Below are 16,022 nucleotides of genomic sequence, written 5' to 3'. Positions count from 1 at the left end.
AGATGAAATGTGTTTGATCTGAAGACAGAGACATTGCTTAAGGCCCTGAACTCTGTCTGTAGCCTACAAACTCGTGGCGAGAAAGGGGTTAGGCCTCCGACCTAACAGCAAGAACATCTATTTTTTTAACTTCCAGTAATTTCACTCTTCTCCCCCCTTTTCTCTTTTTCCATTCCTTATTCTGGTTCTCCTCTCTCACCCCTTCTCCTCCTCTGCCCAACAAATCTCTCTGGTTGCCCTCCTCCTTCCCTTTCTTACATGGTCCACTGCACTCTCCTATCAGATTCCTTCTTCTTCAGCTCTTTATCTCTTCCACCTATCCCCTCCCAGCTTCTTACTTCATGACCCAATTCCCCCTCCCTCTCACCTTTCACCTGCCAGCTTGTACTCCTTCCCCACCTACCCCCTGCCACGCCTTCTTATCCTTTTCAGACCTCATGAAGGGTCTCGGCCCAAAACATCGACTGTTTACTCCACTCCACAGATGCTGTCTGACCCGCTGAGTTCCTCCAGCATTGTGTTTGTTGCTCAAGATTTCCAGCATCTGTGCAATCTCTTGTGTTCAGTCTGTAGATAATTTGCCGCTTAGTAGAACTATACTGAGATGTGCAGCTTCAGTTTTGCGTACAGAATATTCCCATTAAATCTCCTGTTAACCTTCACTATCGTAGCTTCTTCCTGCAACACTGAAGGTTAAGGGGAAATTTAATATGGCTGTTCAATATTTTGGCAGGTGTTTATAGTGCCTCTCCCACCACTCTAGCAACACATTCTATACACCTACCAATCTGCGTCAAAACTTACCTGAGTAACTTTCTCTACAATAACTCTCACATCAATTATCCAAACATATAATCTGATCACTGCCGCACATTCTTCTACGAGAGCTTGCCGTTAGCAAACTGGCTGCCACATTTCTTGATGTTATGACTGTGAGTGTTTTCCAACATTGGTACTGGAATTTTAATCACAATTGAAGTTTGTGAATTAAAGGAGAGGTTAACTCCATGAACGTGTTCTCTTATTCAATTAGATCTGAGTTAATCTGTGACATTAACAATCCTTGCCTCATATCTTTTAATGTCATGTCTGTTCACACATCCTGTCTTTTGTAAGCTACTCAGGAAGGTTCTTTGATGTCAGAGGCATTAGAAAGCTGTGGAAATGCACGCTGTGCTTCAAAACATTTCCTTGGCACAGATTCACAGAATCACTGCCCTTTAAAATGATGCAGCCTGTGGTTTTGCAATGCCTTGCCTTGCGAGTTTGATCATTAGAGGCCGGAGTAACTGTGGCGTACTTACGCTTCCACTTCCTGGAAAAGCCGGAGTTTGTCTGGGAAGATCTCGGATAAGAGGACGTTGACGTATGGCAGGTTGAGACCCTGAAGCTGCGTCTCCAAGTGCTGAAAAATAAGGACAGAATAACAGTAAGGCAAAAGAGGCAGTAAATATCTATTTGAGTCTTGAAGAAGGATCTCAGCCCAAAACGTCGACTGTTTATTCATTTCCATAGATGCTTCCTTTGGCAGAATGTCTCATGTTTAAAAAAGTGCAGTAAGGGCAGTACAATTGCAAAGGGGGCAGCTAATGGTGTGTAACAGCTAGTGCAACGCTTCACAGCACCAGCTGTACGATTGGGGCTTGAATCCCTCTGCTGTCTCTAAAAAGTTCGTAGGTTCTCCGCATCACCACTTGAGTTTCCTCCAGGCGTTCCGTTTCCTCCCACAGTTCAAAGACAGACTGGTTAGGGTTAGAGAGCTTGATCATGTTACCATGGCTGCAGGAAGCATAGCGCCACTTGCGAGCTCAATCCTCACTGATTTGATTTGACGCAAGTGAGACACTTCATGGTATGTTTTGATGTTTCAGAGTTTGTCTGCCTGGCGTCAGTGGTTGCACAACCAGGTCTTGTGAAATGCACTGGCTGCTCACACGACCATCCACCTCCTGCCCCCAAGGCTTCATGTGACCCTGATCAGGGGGCTAAGCAGGTGCTACACCTTGTCCAAGGGTGACCTGCAGGCTGGCGGAGGGAAGGAGTGCCTTTGTTAGAGACATATCTCCACCCCAGCACCCAGAAGGAATATGTAAAATACATTTGGACAGGTACAAGGCGACGAGAGGCTTACTTAGAGATGCAGCATGGTAACAGGGCCTTCTATTTCAAAGAACCCACACCACCCAATCTCACCCATGTCTTTGAGATGTACTCACTCGTACGTCTTGGAATGTGGGAGCAAAGTTCATCACCTGGAGGAAATCCACGCAGTCACGGGGAGAACATACAGACACCTTACTGACCGTGGAGGGACATGAACCAGGATCGCCGGCGCTGTAACAGCATTATCCTGACCACTATACACACTGCCCCTTTAGAGGGACGTGGAACACATGGGACTGGCTTATTGGGCAACTTGGTCGGAATGGATGAGTTGGGGCGCAGGGCCTGTTTCTGAGTCCTATTACTCAGTGACGGTATGAAGTGTTGTTATTCAGGAGTGGCTGTGCAATAGGTCTGGAACTTTGGTGCACTAGGCCAGGGATGCTGCACTGCTTAAGGTGCCAGTGATGTCACACTGTTTAAGGCGCCAGGGATGTCACACTGTTTAAGGCGCCAGGGATGCTGCACTGTTTAAGGCGCCAGTGATGTCACACTGTTTAAGGCGCCAGTGATGCTGCACTGTTTAAGGAGCCAGTGATGCTGCACTGTTTAAGGTGCCAGTGATGCTGCACTGTTTAAGGTGCCAGTGATGCTGCACTGTTTAAGGTGCCAGTGATGCTGCACTGTTTAAGGAGCCAGTGATGCTGCACTGTTTAAGGTGCCAGTGATGCTGCACTGTTTAAGGTGCCAGTGATGCTGCACTGTTTAAGGTGCCAGGGATGCTGCACTGTTTAAGGTGCCAGTGATGTCGCACTGTTTAAGGTGCCAGTGATGTCACACTGTTTAAGGTGCCAGTGATGTCACACTGTTTAAGGTGCCAGTGATGTCACACTGTTTAAGGTGCCAGTGATGCTGCACTGTTTAAGGTGCCAGGGATGCTGCACTGTTTAAGGTGCCAGTGATGCTGCACTGTTTAAGGTGCCAGTGATGCTGCACTGTTTAAGGTGCCAGTGATGCTGCACTGTTTAAGGTGCCAGTGATGCTGCACTGTTTAAGGCGCCAGTGATGCTGCACTGTTTAAGGTGCCAGGGATGCTGCACTGTTTAAGGCGCCAGGGATGCTGCACTGTTTAAGGTGCCAGTGATGCTGCACTGTTTAAGGTGCCAGTGATGTCACACTGTTTAAGGTGCCAGTGATGCTGCACTGTTTAAGGTGCCAGTGATGCTGCACTGTTTAAGGTGCCAGTGATGCTGCACTGTTTAAGGTGCCAGTGATGCTGCACTGTTTAAGGCGCCAGGGATGCTGCACTGTTTAAGGTGCCAGTGATGCTGCACTGTTTAAGGTGCCAGTGATGTCACACTGTTTAAGGTGCCAGTGATGCTGCACTGTTTAAGGTGCCAGTGATGCTGCACTGTTTAAGGTGCCAGTGATGCTGCACTGTTTAAGGTGCCAGTGATGCTGCACTGTTTAAGGCGCCAGGGATGCTGCACTGTTTAAGGTGCCAGTGATGCTGCACTGTTTAAGGTGCCAGTGATGCTGCACTGTTTAAGGCGCCAGTGATGCCGCACTGTTTAAGGTGCCAGTGATGCTGCACTGTTTAAGGTGCCAGTGATGTCGCACTGTTTAAGGTGCCAGTGATGCTGCACTGTTTAAGGTGCCAGTGATGTCACACTGTTTAAGGCGCCAGTGATGTCGCACTGTTTAAGGCGCCAGTGATGTCGCACTGTTTAAGGTGCCAGTGATGTCGCACTGTTTAAGGCGCCAGTGATGCTGCACTGTTTAAGGTGCCAGTGATGCTGCACTGTTTAAGGCGCCAGGGATGCTGCACTGTTTAAGGAGCCAGTGATGCTGCACTGTTTAAGGAGCCAGTGATGCTGCACTGTTTAAGGTGCCAGGGATGCTGCACTGTTTAAGGTGCCAGTGATGTCGCACTGTTTAAGGTGCCAGTGATGCTGCACTGTTTAAGGTGCCAGTGATGCTGCACTGTTTAAGGTGCCAGTGATGTCACACTGTTTAAGGAGCCAGTGATGCTGCACTGTTTAAGGCGCCAGTGATGCTGCACTGTTTAAGGTGCCAGTGATGCTGCACTGTTTAAGGTGCCATTGTTCTGATGTTCTATTTCCAGGTCAATGTAAACTAGCAAAGAATGTTAGTGGAACAGAACAGTACAGCACAGCACAGGAACAGGTCCTCTGGCCTGCAATATTGTGCCAAACTAATTAAGCTAACAATTAAATGCCCAAGTATGCCCAAAAGGGTGTCAGGGCAGCATAGTGGTTAGCACATCGCTGTACAACGCCAATGGTCACTGTTCAGGGTTCAGCTCCAGCGCTGGCTAAAACAAGTTTGTATGTTCTCCCCGTGAACACATGGGTTTCCTCCTATATTCCAAACCACATGGTTAGGGTTAGGATTAGTAAGAAGCGGGCATGCTATGTTGTTGCTGGAAGCATGGCAGCACTTGTGGGCACGTCCTTGGACTGTGTTAGTCGTTAGGCAAAAACCATGCATTTCACTGTATGCTTTAATAAATGTACGTTAAATAAAGCTAATCTTTCTTTCTTTTATTTGTAAATAAACTACTGCCTTCTTCTTAAAACATTCTCTGCACATTCAGAGCCTTTAAAAACCTCTATGGTTTCAGCCTCCACCATCATCCTTGGCAGGGCATTCCAAACACTCACCACTCCCGTGCCCCACACATCTCCTTTGAATTTACCCCCTCACCCCCAGTTTTAGACAGTTTGACCCTGGGAAAACGATACCAGCTGTCTGTCTATGCCTCTCATAATCTCATAAACTCCTATCAGGTCTCCATCCAGCCTCTGTCGCTTCAGAAAAAAACACCCAACTTTGTCCAACCTCTCCTTGTAAATGTTTAGAATTACTCCAACATGCTGACTGTAACTTATCCCGAAGGAGATTGTGAGCTCATTATAACATTGCTGTCTGCTGTGTGCAAACTTTGTTTGCATTGTAATAACGATTACACATAAAAATTAATTGACTGTAAAATCCTTAGGTGACCCTGAAGTTACCAAAGCTGTTGTACTGTATATACACTAGGCTCGAGCTCAATCTTAATCCCAATCTTACTTCCCATCATGTTTACTTTATTTACTGAGTCAGTGTTATTCTAAGCCAAGCAATAATATCCCTGGTGACACGGTGTAGTTTCTGGTGCTTATTATTCAATACTTCACGGACAGAGAGTGCAGAGGAGATTTACCAGGACGCTGCCTAGATTACAGAGCATGTTTTACGAGGAAAGGTTGAGCGAGCTAGGTCTTTTCTCTTTGGAGTGAAGGAGGATGAGAGGGGACTTGGTAGGGGTGTAAGTAATGATGTGGCTTAGATAGACTGAACTGCCAGAGAATTTTCCAACAGCAGAAATGGTTAATACAATAGGACATCATTTTAAGGTGATTGGAGGAGAGTATAGTGGGGATGTCAGATGTAATTATTTTTATGCAGAGTGATGGGTGCATGCCAGGTGTGGTGGTAGAGGCTGATAAGTCAGGGACATTTAAGAGACTCCTAGGCACATGGATGAAAGGGAAATGAGAGAGTTATGCAGGAGGGAAGGGTTAAGTTGAACTTGAAGTAATTTGGCATAGCATTTATTTATATCTGCATTTAGTGTTCATTGATCCTGTTTACAGTTACTATTCCATAGCTTTGCTGTAGAACAAGAATCTCAGGAAAAAGAATCTCGGGGTTGTATTTGGTGATATGTATGTACTCTGATAATAAATTTTATTCTGAACTTTGAACACTTCCAACAACAGAATCAGGTTTAGTATCACTGGCATATGTCATGAAATTTGTTGTTTTGAGGCAGGAATAGACATTGCAATACATATTAAAAACTATACATTACAGTAAGAAATATATAAATAAATTAAATTAGTGCAAATAGAGAAAAAAAGTAGTGAGGTAGCCTATATGAGTTGATTGTCCATTCAGAAATCTGAAGGTGGAAGGATAGAAGCAGTTCCTGAAGCATTAAGTGTGTGCCTTCAGGCTCCTGTACCTCCTCCCTAATGGCAGCAATGAGAAGAGGCAGGTCCTGGTTGATGAGGATCCTTAATGATGGATTCCACCTTTTAGAGGAATCGGCTTTTCAAGATGTCCTCTATGCTGCAGAGGCCTGACCACGATGGTGCTGGCTGAGTTTGCAATCTTTCTGCAGCTTTTCCGATGCTGCGCAGTGGCCTCTCCGTACCAATTTGTGAGTGTTTTAGGTGATATACCAAGTCTCCTTAAACTCCTAATGAAATACAGTCACTGTCGTGCCTTTGTAATTGCTTCAATATGTTTGGCCTAGAATGGATCTTCAGAGATGTTGACACCCAGGAACTTGAAAGTGCCCACCCATTCTACCGCCGACCCCTCGATGAGGACTGGTGTGTTCTCTTACTTTTCCCTTCCTGAAGTCCACAATCAATTCCTTGGTCTTACTGACATTGAGTGCAAGGTTGCTGTTGCGACACCATTCCACCAGCTGATCTGCCTCACTCCTGTACGCCTCCTTGTCACTACCTGAAATTCTGCCAACAATAGTTGTGTCATTGGCAAATCTATAGATGCGGTTTGATCTGTGCCTAGCCAAACATTTTAGAGAGAGCAGAGCACTGGGCTAACCCAGTGTAGATTGTCAGTGAGGAGAAGATGTTACTTCCAATCTGTACTGACTGCGTCTCCCAATATGGAACTCAAAGATCCAGTTGCAGAGGGAGATATGGAGGCCCAAGTTTGAGAGCTTGCTGATTAATACTGAGGGTATAATGGTGTTGAATGCTGAACAGTAATCAATAACCAGCCATCTTGTCAAATCCAGGAATTACCCTAAGCACAGCTCTTACTAGAGGTTAATTAGGACTAGAGGTCATAGGTTAAGGGTGAAAGGTGAAATATTTAATCTCCAGCCAGAAAAGAATTACAATAAATTTTCCAGAACTCAGTTTGAGGGGAGATTTGATAGAGGTGTACAAAATTAGGAGGGTTATAGATAGGGTAAATGAAAGCAGGTTTTTTCCACTGAGATTGGGTGAGGCCTGATAGGGTAAGGGTGAAAGGTGATATATTGAAGGAGAACCTGAGGAGCAATTTCTTCACTTACAGGATGGTGAGTGTGTGGAGCGTAATCGTTTTCAACATTTATGAGAAGTTTGGATAAGTGCGTGGATGGGAGGGATATGGAGAGCTATTGTCCTGGTATGGGATTAGACAGACTAACACAGAGCAGACGGGCCAAAGGGCCTACATCAGTGCTCTATGACTCTGTGACTCGCATGAGGACGTGCAGGTATCCAGGGAGAATGGGAAAGAGGGCAGACAGAATGGTGGGAGAGATGCAGAGATGTTGTAAAGTCACAAGCCAAATGAGGCGAAATAAATTAGCAAGTAAATGGAAACAAGACACGGGATAACATTCGCTCTATTGAAACTGACAGTTAATCGTCAGTCATCTATTTGCACCGAGCAATTTCAATTAAGCCTTGTCTCCCATACCGTATCCAGGTCAGTGAACAGGTCCTACCAGTCTGTGCTTTATTGTTAATTTTATTTTATTTTTTAATTAGATAAAGGGCAATAAAGAGACATCTTCACAAAGAAAAAATAAAGATTTGTGTGACATTACAAACAGATGCTTCAGCTGTTTACTTCCTTAATTTATGTGTGTGATTTTCATATTTAAAGACAGCAATGGTTCCCTTTGTGAGATTACTCTGAATTTTACAATACAGGAACAGGCCATTCAGTCCATTGGGTATTTCTGTTCTACAAACACATCATCTAACTCTTAACTGATATCAGGCTCTTGGTACTTCTGCACAGAATACTGTGAGCAGTTTGGGGCTCTTGATCAAATAAAGGATGTGCTGGCTTTTAAGAGAGTCCAGAGGTTCATGAGAATTATTCTGGGAATGAGAGGGTTAATGTACGAGGAGTGTTTGATGGCTCTGGGCCTGTATCACTAAAGGAATGAGAAGGCATCTCATTGAAACCTACTGAATATTGGAAGGACTAGATAGAGTGGACATGGAGAAGATGTTTCCATTGGGGGGGGGAGTCTAGGACAAGTGAGAACGGCCTTAGAATAGAGGGATGCCTTTAGAACAGTGATGAGGAGGGATTTCCTTAGCCAGGGGTGGCAAATCTGAGGAATTCATTGTCACAGATGGCTGTAGAGAGCAAATCATTGAGCATATTCAAAGTGGAGGTTGATAGGTTCTTGATTAGTAAAGGTATCTAAAGTTTTGAGCAGAAGGCAGGAGAATGGGGTTGAGAGAGATAGTAAATCAGCCATGGTGGAATGGTGGAGCAGACTGGATGGGCTGAATGGATTAATTCTACTCCTATGTCTTGTGAGTTTATCTTACCTAGGAATGTATTAGTTTCACAGAGAAGGGGACCCCAGTGCGACACATCAATGGCTCTGTAGACTGCTATGTGAGAACCCTCATGTTCCTTCAGCGAGAGCAAATGACAGGAAGCTCCATGAAAGCGGTGGCGGAGTTGAACCGGGTCACTGGCACTCTAACAGCATTACACTCACTGCTACACGACCAGTGCTGTGAAGCCCAGGCGGCTGCACTGTTACTGGGACAGGTCAGGGTCATGGCAATTCTGAGCATCCAACACGTCCACTTTTTATCAGGAATACAGGGCTGCAGTGGGAATGCTAGAAGATTTTCCCTCCCTCATCCTTCCTTCCCCACTTCTTCTGACCTACAGCATTAATTATAAGCTGCTTGTGTGTACTTGCTGTGCCATTTTAGCTCATGAGTTTCCAGTGACGACTACGCACTCAGTGGCCACTTCATTAGGTACCTCCTGTATCTAGTAAAGTGGCCTTTGGGTGTACGTTCACGGTCTTCTGCTGCTGCGGCCCATCCACTTTAAGGTTCAATATTTTGTGCATTCACGGATGCTCTTCTGCACATCACTCTGGTTACTTGAGTTACTGTCGCCTTCCTGTCAGCTTGAACCAGACTGGCCATTCTCCTCTGACCTCTCTCATTAACAGAATGTTTAAACCCACGGAACTGCCGCCCTCTGGATGTTTTTTGTTTATCGCACCACTCTCAGTAAACTCTAGAGACTGTTGTGTGTGAAAATCCCAGGAGATCAGCAGTTTCTGAGATACTCAAACCATCCCATCTGGCACCAACAATCATTCCACGGTGAAAGAATATAATAGAAGAGATCACATTTCTTCCCCAAAGTAACCAAGATCATATTTCTTCTCCATTCTGATGTTTGGTCTGAAAAACAAACAAAACTCTTGACCATGTCTGTATCCTTTTATGCATTGAGTTGCTACCACATGATTGGCTATTCGATATTGGATTAACGAATAAATGTACAGGTGTACCTAATATAGTAGACACTGAATGGAAATTGGGACATATCCTACTGACAATACAGCACTTTGTGCCAATTTTTCTCCCCTTGCTTGCAAATGAAATATGCAAATTGTTGGTGAACCATCAGAGTTCGGGTGCCTTCTACCATCCTTCCTGCAACATGTTAGACGAAGTCTCTACGATGGGTAGTCAAAACCGCCAACATATCACTGGCACCAGGGTACCCGCCATCAAGGACATACATACAGAAACAGTGCCGGAAACAGGCCTGCAATATCACCAAGGATCCCACTTATCTTGCTCATGGACTGTTCAATCCACTCCCATCAGGTAGGAGGCTAAATAGTGTCCACACCAGGACCACCAGACTCAAAAAACAATTACTTTCCCCAAGCAGTCAAGCTAGTCAACACCTCCACCCACTAACCCACCCCTCCACACCCTCAATCATCACGACTTTATCATTTCCTGTCAGAAGCACCTGATGTACAGACACCCCTGTGCCCAGTGCCACTTTATGGACATTTAATCATGCAAACGTGTATTGTACATGTACTGTGTATTTTCTTATTATTGTGTTCTTTATCTTATTACCGTAAATTCCGGACTATAAGCCGCTACTTTTTTCCCACGCTTTGAACACTGTGGCCTATACTACGGTGCGGCTAATGCATGTTTTTTTTTTCATGCTGCCAAAAACATTTTGCCTCGTAACAGTAGACCAATAAAATTGATGAGTAGTTCACAGAGGTCCAATGAAATTGTACGATAAATCAAGTGCACTTTCACAATTAAATTATTGTAAATCAGTCATTTGTACTCACCCTCATCAACATAGAAAACACTCGAAGAAAAGCATATGATGCAGCTTTTAAGTTAAAGGCGATCAATCTGGCGGTTGAAGAAGGAAATCGAGCTGCTGCACATAATCTTGGCATAAATGAATCGATGGTGAGACGGTGGAGACGCCAGCGTGAAGAACTGAGTCAATGCAAAAAGACTTCAAAAGCTTTCAAAAGCTTTCAGAGGTAATCATAGCAGATGGCCCGAACTTGAAAACTTTCTTGAAGACTGGGTTAACACACAGACAGCAGGCGGCCGCGGTGTTTCCACCGCGCAGATCAGACTGAAGGCTAAAGCAATTGCCACCAAAATGAAAATCGAAGATTTTAGAGGTGGGCCATCGTGGTGTTTTAGATTTATGAGACGAAAAGGCCTGTCCGTCAGGGTACGCACAACTCTGTGTCAGCAGCTCCCTCCCAACCACGAGGAAAAGCTTGCTAACTTCCGCACATTCACTCAAACAAAGATAGCGGAGAATTCCATCGGGCCAGATGATATCATAAATATGGATGAAGTACCTTTGACGTTTGACCTGCCTCTCACTCGGACTGTTAATAAAAAAGGTGACTCGTCCATCACACTGAAAACAAGTGGCCATGAGAGAACGCATTTTACTTGTGTTCTGAGCTGCACAGCATCCGGACTAAAGCTTCCACCGATGGTGATTTTTTAAGCGGCTGACAATGAAAGTTCAGTGAAAGCTGCCATCAAGAGTACAAACTCAATTCCAGCTGTGATTCCTGGGGGCACCACGAAGTATTTGCAGCCACTGGACATCAGCGTGAACCGGGCATTTAAAGTGGCGCTGCGCGTTGAGTGGGAGGCTTGGATGACGAGCGGCGAGAAATCCTTTACCAAAACAGGACGCATGCGAAGAGCATCTTTAACTCAAGTCTGCCAGTGGATCCTAAATGCGTGGAGCAGTGTCACAACATCCACCATCACCAGCGGGTTTCGAAAGGCTAGACTGCTGTGTGATGAAGAGGACCGCGTGCGCTCAAGTGAGAGCGACAACGAAGAGACTGAAGTGAGTGATGAGATCCTGAGGTTTTATTCAATTCGGACACTGAAGAAGAGGACTTTGATGGTTTTAGTGCGCAGGAGGAAGATGAAGAAGGCAATCAATAACTTTTCCTGGTAGGCTGCAGTATATATATATTTTTTTACCAGTCGTTAGGAGATATTGGAATGTTGTTCGTGCACTGTTCAGTAAAAAAGTATACACAACGTAATTTGTGTGTTACCGATACGTATGTATATTTAAAAGTAGCTGTGTTACAGGCACTGTTCGAAAAAAAGCATTTGCAATATATATTTGTTTATGTTACCATACGGATTTAATTAAAAGTTAAAAAATCCTCACGTGTAATATCTTTCTGTGTAAATATCTCATATTACAACGTGGGACACCTGCGGCTTAAAATCCGGTGCGGCTTGTACAAGTACAAAATTGATTTTCTTTCTAAAATTAGAGCGTGCGGCTTTTAATCAGGCGCGCTCTGTAGTCCGGAATCTACGGTATATATTTTGTGCTGCTTTAGGTCTGGAGTAACAGTTATTTTGCTTGCCTTTATACTTGTGTACTGGAGATGACGTTAAACAATCTTGTCTAATGTTGGCAATCAATCCCTAATCAATTAGCAACGCCTTGCAAAATTAATAGTAATTAACCTATTGATTGGGTGTCAGATGTGTTGCTTTTAGGTAACTATTTCTCCTTTTAATCATAGTGAGATGAATCTTCAGAGTTTTTAGATTTGAGCTCACTGGGCGTTACCTGGAGTCTGGAGGCCTGTCCTGGAGTCTGGAGGCCTGTCCTAGAGTCTGGAGGCCTGTCCTAGAGTCTGGAGGCCTGTCCTGGAGTCTGGAGGCCTGTCCTGGAGTCTGGAGGCCAGTCCTGGAGTCTGGAGGCCTGTCCTAGAGTCTGGAGGCCTGTCCTGTAGTTTGGGGTCCTGTCCTGGAGTCTGGAGGCCTGTCCTGGAGTCTGGAGGCCTGTCCTAGAGTCTGGAGGCCTGTCCTGGAGTCTGGAGGCCTGTCCTAGAGTCTGGAGGCCTGACCTGGTCTGGAGGCCTGTCCTAGAGTCTGGAGGCCTGTCTGTGTGTGTGTGTGTGTGTGTGTGAGGGAGAGTGGGGGCAAGGAAAGGGCTTTCTTTTGCTGCTGTTGTTTTGTTGCTTGTTGTGCTCTGTGTTATTTAGCTGAGCATTGTGGGCATGCTCTGTCGACGCTGGAATGTGTGGTGACACTTGTAGGCTGCCCCAAGCACATCCCTAGGCTGTGTTGGTTGCTAACGCAGATGGTACGTTTCACCGTATATTTTGATAAATAAATCTGGGTCTGGACCTGACAGCTTGGGGCGCCCACTGAGTAAGGATGGGGGAGCAGGCGAAAGGCAGGACCCATAGCAAAGAGTCCATTTTATAATTCTGCAGATGTAACATGGAGAGCATCCTGACTGGCTGTATCACTGCCTCGAATGGAGGCTCCAATGCACAGGATTGGGAAAAGCCTCAGAGAGTTAGAAACGCAGCCAGCTCCATCATGGGCACTAACCTCCCCACCATCAAGGTTATCTTCAAGAAACTTTTAAAAACTCTTAACAGTAAATCCTTTAGAAATACACCCAGTGACCCTTTACTAGGTCTACCTGTACACCTGCTCGTTAATGCAAATATCTAAAGATCCAAGCATATGGCAGCAACTCAATGCATAAAAGCATGCGGACATGGTCAAGAGGTTCAGTTGTTGTTCAAACCAAACATCAGAATGGGGAAGAAATGTGATCCAAGTGACTTTGAACGTGGAATGATTGTTGGTGACAGACAGGGTGGTTTGAGTATCTCAGAAACTGCTGATCTCCTGTGATTTTCACGCACAACAGCCGAGAGTTTACAGAAAATGGTGTGAGAAACACAAAGACATCCAGTGAGTGGCAGTTCTGTGGATGAAAGTGCCTCGTTAATGAGAGAGGTCAGAGAACGGCCAGACAGGTTCAAGCTGACTGGGAGACGACAATAACTCAAATAACCACACGTTACAACAGTGGTGTGCAGAAAAGCATCTCTAAACGCACGTCGAACCTTGAAGAAGTTGGGCTACAGCACCGGAAGACCACGACATACCTAATAAAGTGGCCACTGAGTGTACTCTAACCACTGGCTGCATGCAATAGAGTACACACAAAATCAAGTTTCCCCGTCAGGTGGAATGACAAAGGCCTAATGGGTTTGGCTGCAGACACAGAATATTAAAACAAATCCAACACAATTCAGTGGAAATGTTGTAAACTCCTCGAGGCTAATCCCAGGAGCTCAGGCAGTTCAAACTCTAATGACATTCACCACGAATGTAATGTGTCATGAATCCATAAGCAGCAAACAAGTTGTTGTTTCACCTTTTCATTTCAGGCAACATCTTTCCGGGGGACTTTTCCAGCGCTTGCCTGCTAATTGATTTGTGGCAAGTGTAATGCAGAGAAAATACACCTGCTGCCTGGAGCGACTAGGACCCTGCAGGTGACGGATGGTCTACTGGCCGCGTTTGCAACGTGCTTCACAGCCAAAGCAACCGCAGTCTCCACAAATGAACCAATCTCCATGTCACAGGGAGCAGGTTCTAGAGCCACATGGCCAAATGCTGCCCAACTTTCCTGCAGACTGATGCCAACTATCAGTGCGTTATTGAGACACAGAGTCATATTGTACGGAAATGGGCCGAAACTGAGCCATGCTGGCTAATAATCCCATTTAAGCTAGTCCCATTTGCCCCCTTGTATCATAGAACAGCACAGTGCTGTCCTGTTGAGGGTCTCGCCCAGAAATGTTGACTGTTTACTCTTCTTCATAGATGCTGCCTGGCCTGTTGAGTTCCTCCAGCATTCTGTGTGTGTTGCACAGCATGGTACGGATGTTGTGCCAACCTTTTACCTTTCTCTAAGCTCAATCTAACCCTTTCCTTACACGTCACCCTCCATTTTCCTTTCATCCATGTGCCAGTCAAAGAGGCTCTAAAATGGTCCCCCATCATCACCATTCCATGCACCCACCATTCTCTGCTGGCTCCCTGTGATGTTCCCCCAATCCTTTCCTCCAGTCATCTCAAAATTTTGACACCTCGTAGTAGCCATTTCCACCCTAGGGAAAGGTCACTGACTTGCTGCTCAATCTCTGCCTCTTATCACCTTGTACACCTCTATCAGCTCATCTCTCATCCTCAGTCACTCAAAAGAAAAAAGCACAAGCTCCCTCAAACTATACTCTTGAGATACCCTCTCTAATCCAGGTAGCATCCTGGTAAATCTCCTCTGCACCCTCTCTAATCCAGGCAGCATCCTGGTAAATCTCTTCTGCACCGTCTCTAATCCAGGCAGCATCCTGGTAAATCTCTTCTGCACCCTCTCTAATCCAGGCAGCATCCTGGTAAATCTCTTCTGCACCGTCTCTAATCCAGGCAGCATCCTGGTAAATCTCCTCTGCACCCTCTCTAATCCAGGTAGCATCCTGGTAAATCTCCTCTGCACCCTCTCTAATCCAGGTAGCATCCTGGTAAATCTCTTCTGCACCGTCTCTAAATCTTCAAAGGTCAAAGTAAATTTGTAATCGAAGTATGGCATTTAGAGAATAGCAGGAGAACCCTCCACTGCAAACTGCCCAACGTTTAGACCCACATCAACTTCATGAAAGCAGACCAGGAGCTACAGTGGTACTGGGACCAGTGGGTACCACGGGTCTCGAGTGAGTTCTGAATACCTAAGAGCTGGTTATATTTTGAAACGGTAAATCATGTGTATCACCAAAGTACTGTTAACGTGATACTATAACCATTGAATAAACTATCTTTGGAAAAGAAATAAAAAGATGAGGAAAGTTAAAAAAGGAATAAAAAATACAGCAGTAATTTAGTTAAATTTATAGAAGGTGAAAATGAGTGGAGGGAGGAGAAAGAAAAGGAAATGTATGGAGGTAAGAGATACTGTCAGGAGAGAGTGAAGGTAGGGAGGAGGAAGAATAAGGAAGAGGGAGAGAGGTCACAAAAAAGATGGGGAGAGAAGGGATGAGAACAGGGAGAGTGTTAGCATGGACCAGTTGGGTTGAAGGGCCTGTTTCCCTGTTGTATAACTCTATGACTAGAACTGAGAGAGGGAACTGCAAGTTAAATTAGATGGAGAGATAGCCAACACCAAGGATTAAAGAATCTGAGTAAACAGATATATTCTACGTACAAAATAATAAATATTATTATACAATGTATATTATATATAATATAATAATATACAACACTGTGAATAACATATAGTACACTATATACATGGACAGTATATATACAGTACTGTGCACATATATATAGCTAGGGTGCCTAAGGCTTTTATATATTACTGTAGTAATTTTATGTATTGCACAGATTACATGACATTTGTAAGCAAAGATAAACCTGATTCTGATATGGGTTTCTATTGTGGACTGAGAGTGGGAAGGGGACAGGGAGAGGGGAATCATGGTTGGAAAGGGAGAGGGGAGGGTGGAGGAAGCACCAGAGAGACATTCTGTAATGATCTATCAACAAATTGTTTGGAATCAAGTGACCTTACCTAGTGTCTCAGGGCTGGATGTGTCTGTACTTGCACCACCCACCCCCTCCCCAGCACTCCTTCTCTGCCACCTGTCCAACACTCTTCCCATGATATTTACCCTCGCCATTCCCAATATC

At 45.0% G+C, this 16,022-nt stretch overlaps 1 protein-coding gene across 2 annotated transcripts in view; it reads right to left on the bottom strand.

Annotated features, from left to right (window-relative positions):
* dph1 (diphthamide biosynthesis 1) overlaps window positions 1–16,022 on the bottom strand; it is an 808,652-nt gene that overhangs the window by 110,402 nt on the left and 682,228 nt on the right. For both annotated transcript variants that reach the window (XM_059973587.1, XM_059973586.1), the window contains one exon: window positions 1,305–1,405. In XM_059973587.1, coding sequence (XP_059829570.1) covers window positions 1,305–1,405 — 101 coding nt within the window. The remainder of the gene's footprint in view (window positions 1–1,304; window positions 1,406–16,022) is intronic.

Source organism: Hypanus sabinus, chromosome 6 (assembly GCF_030144855.1).
Source record: "Hypanus sabinus isolate sHypSab1 chromosome 6, sHypSab1.hap1, whole genome shotgun sequence".
NCBI lineage: Eukaryota > Metazoa > Chordata > Chondrichthyes > Myliobatiformes > Dasyatidae > Hypanus > Hypanus sabinus.
This window is presented reverse-complemented; position numbering and strand designations above follow the sequence as displayed.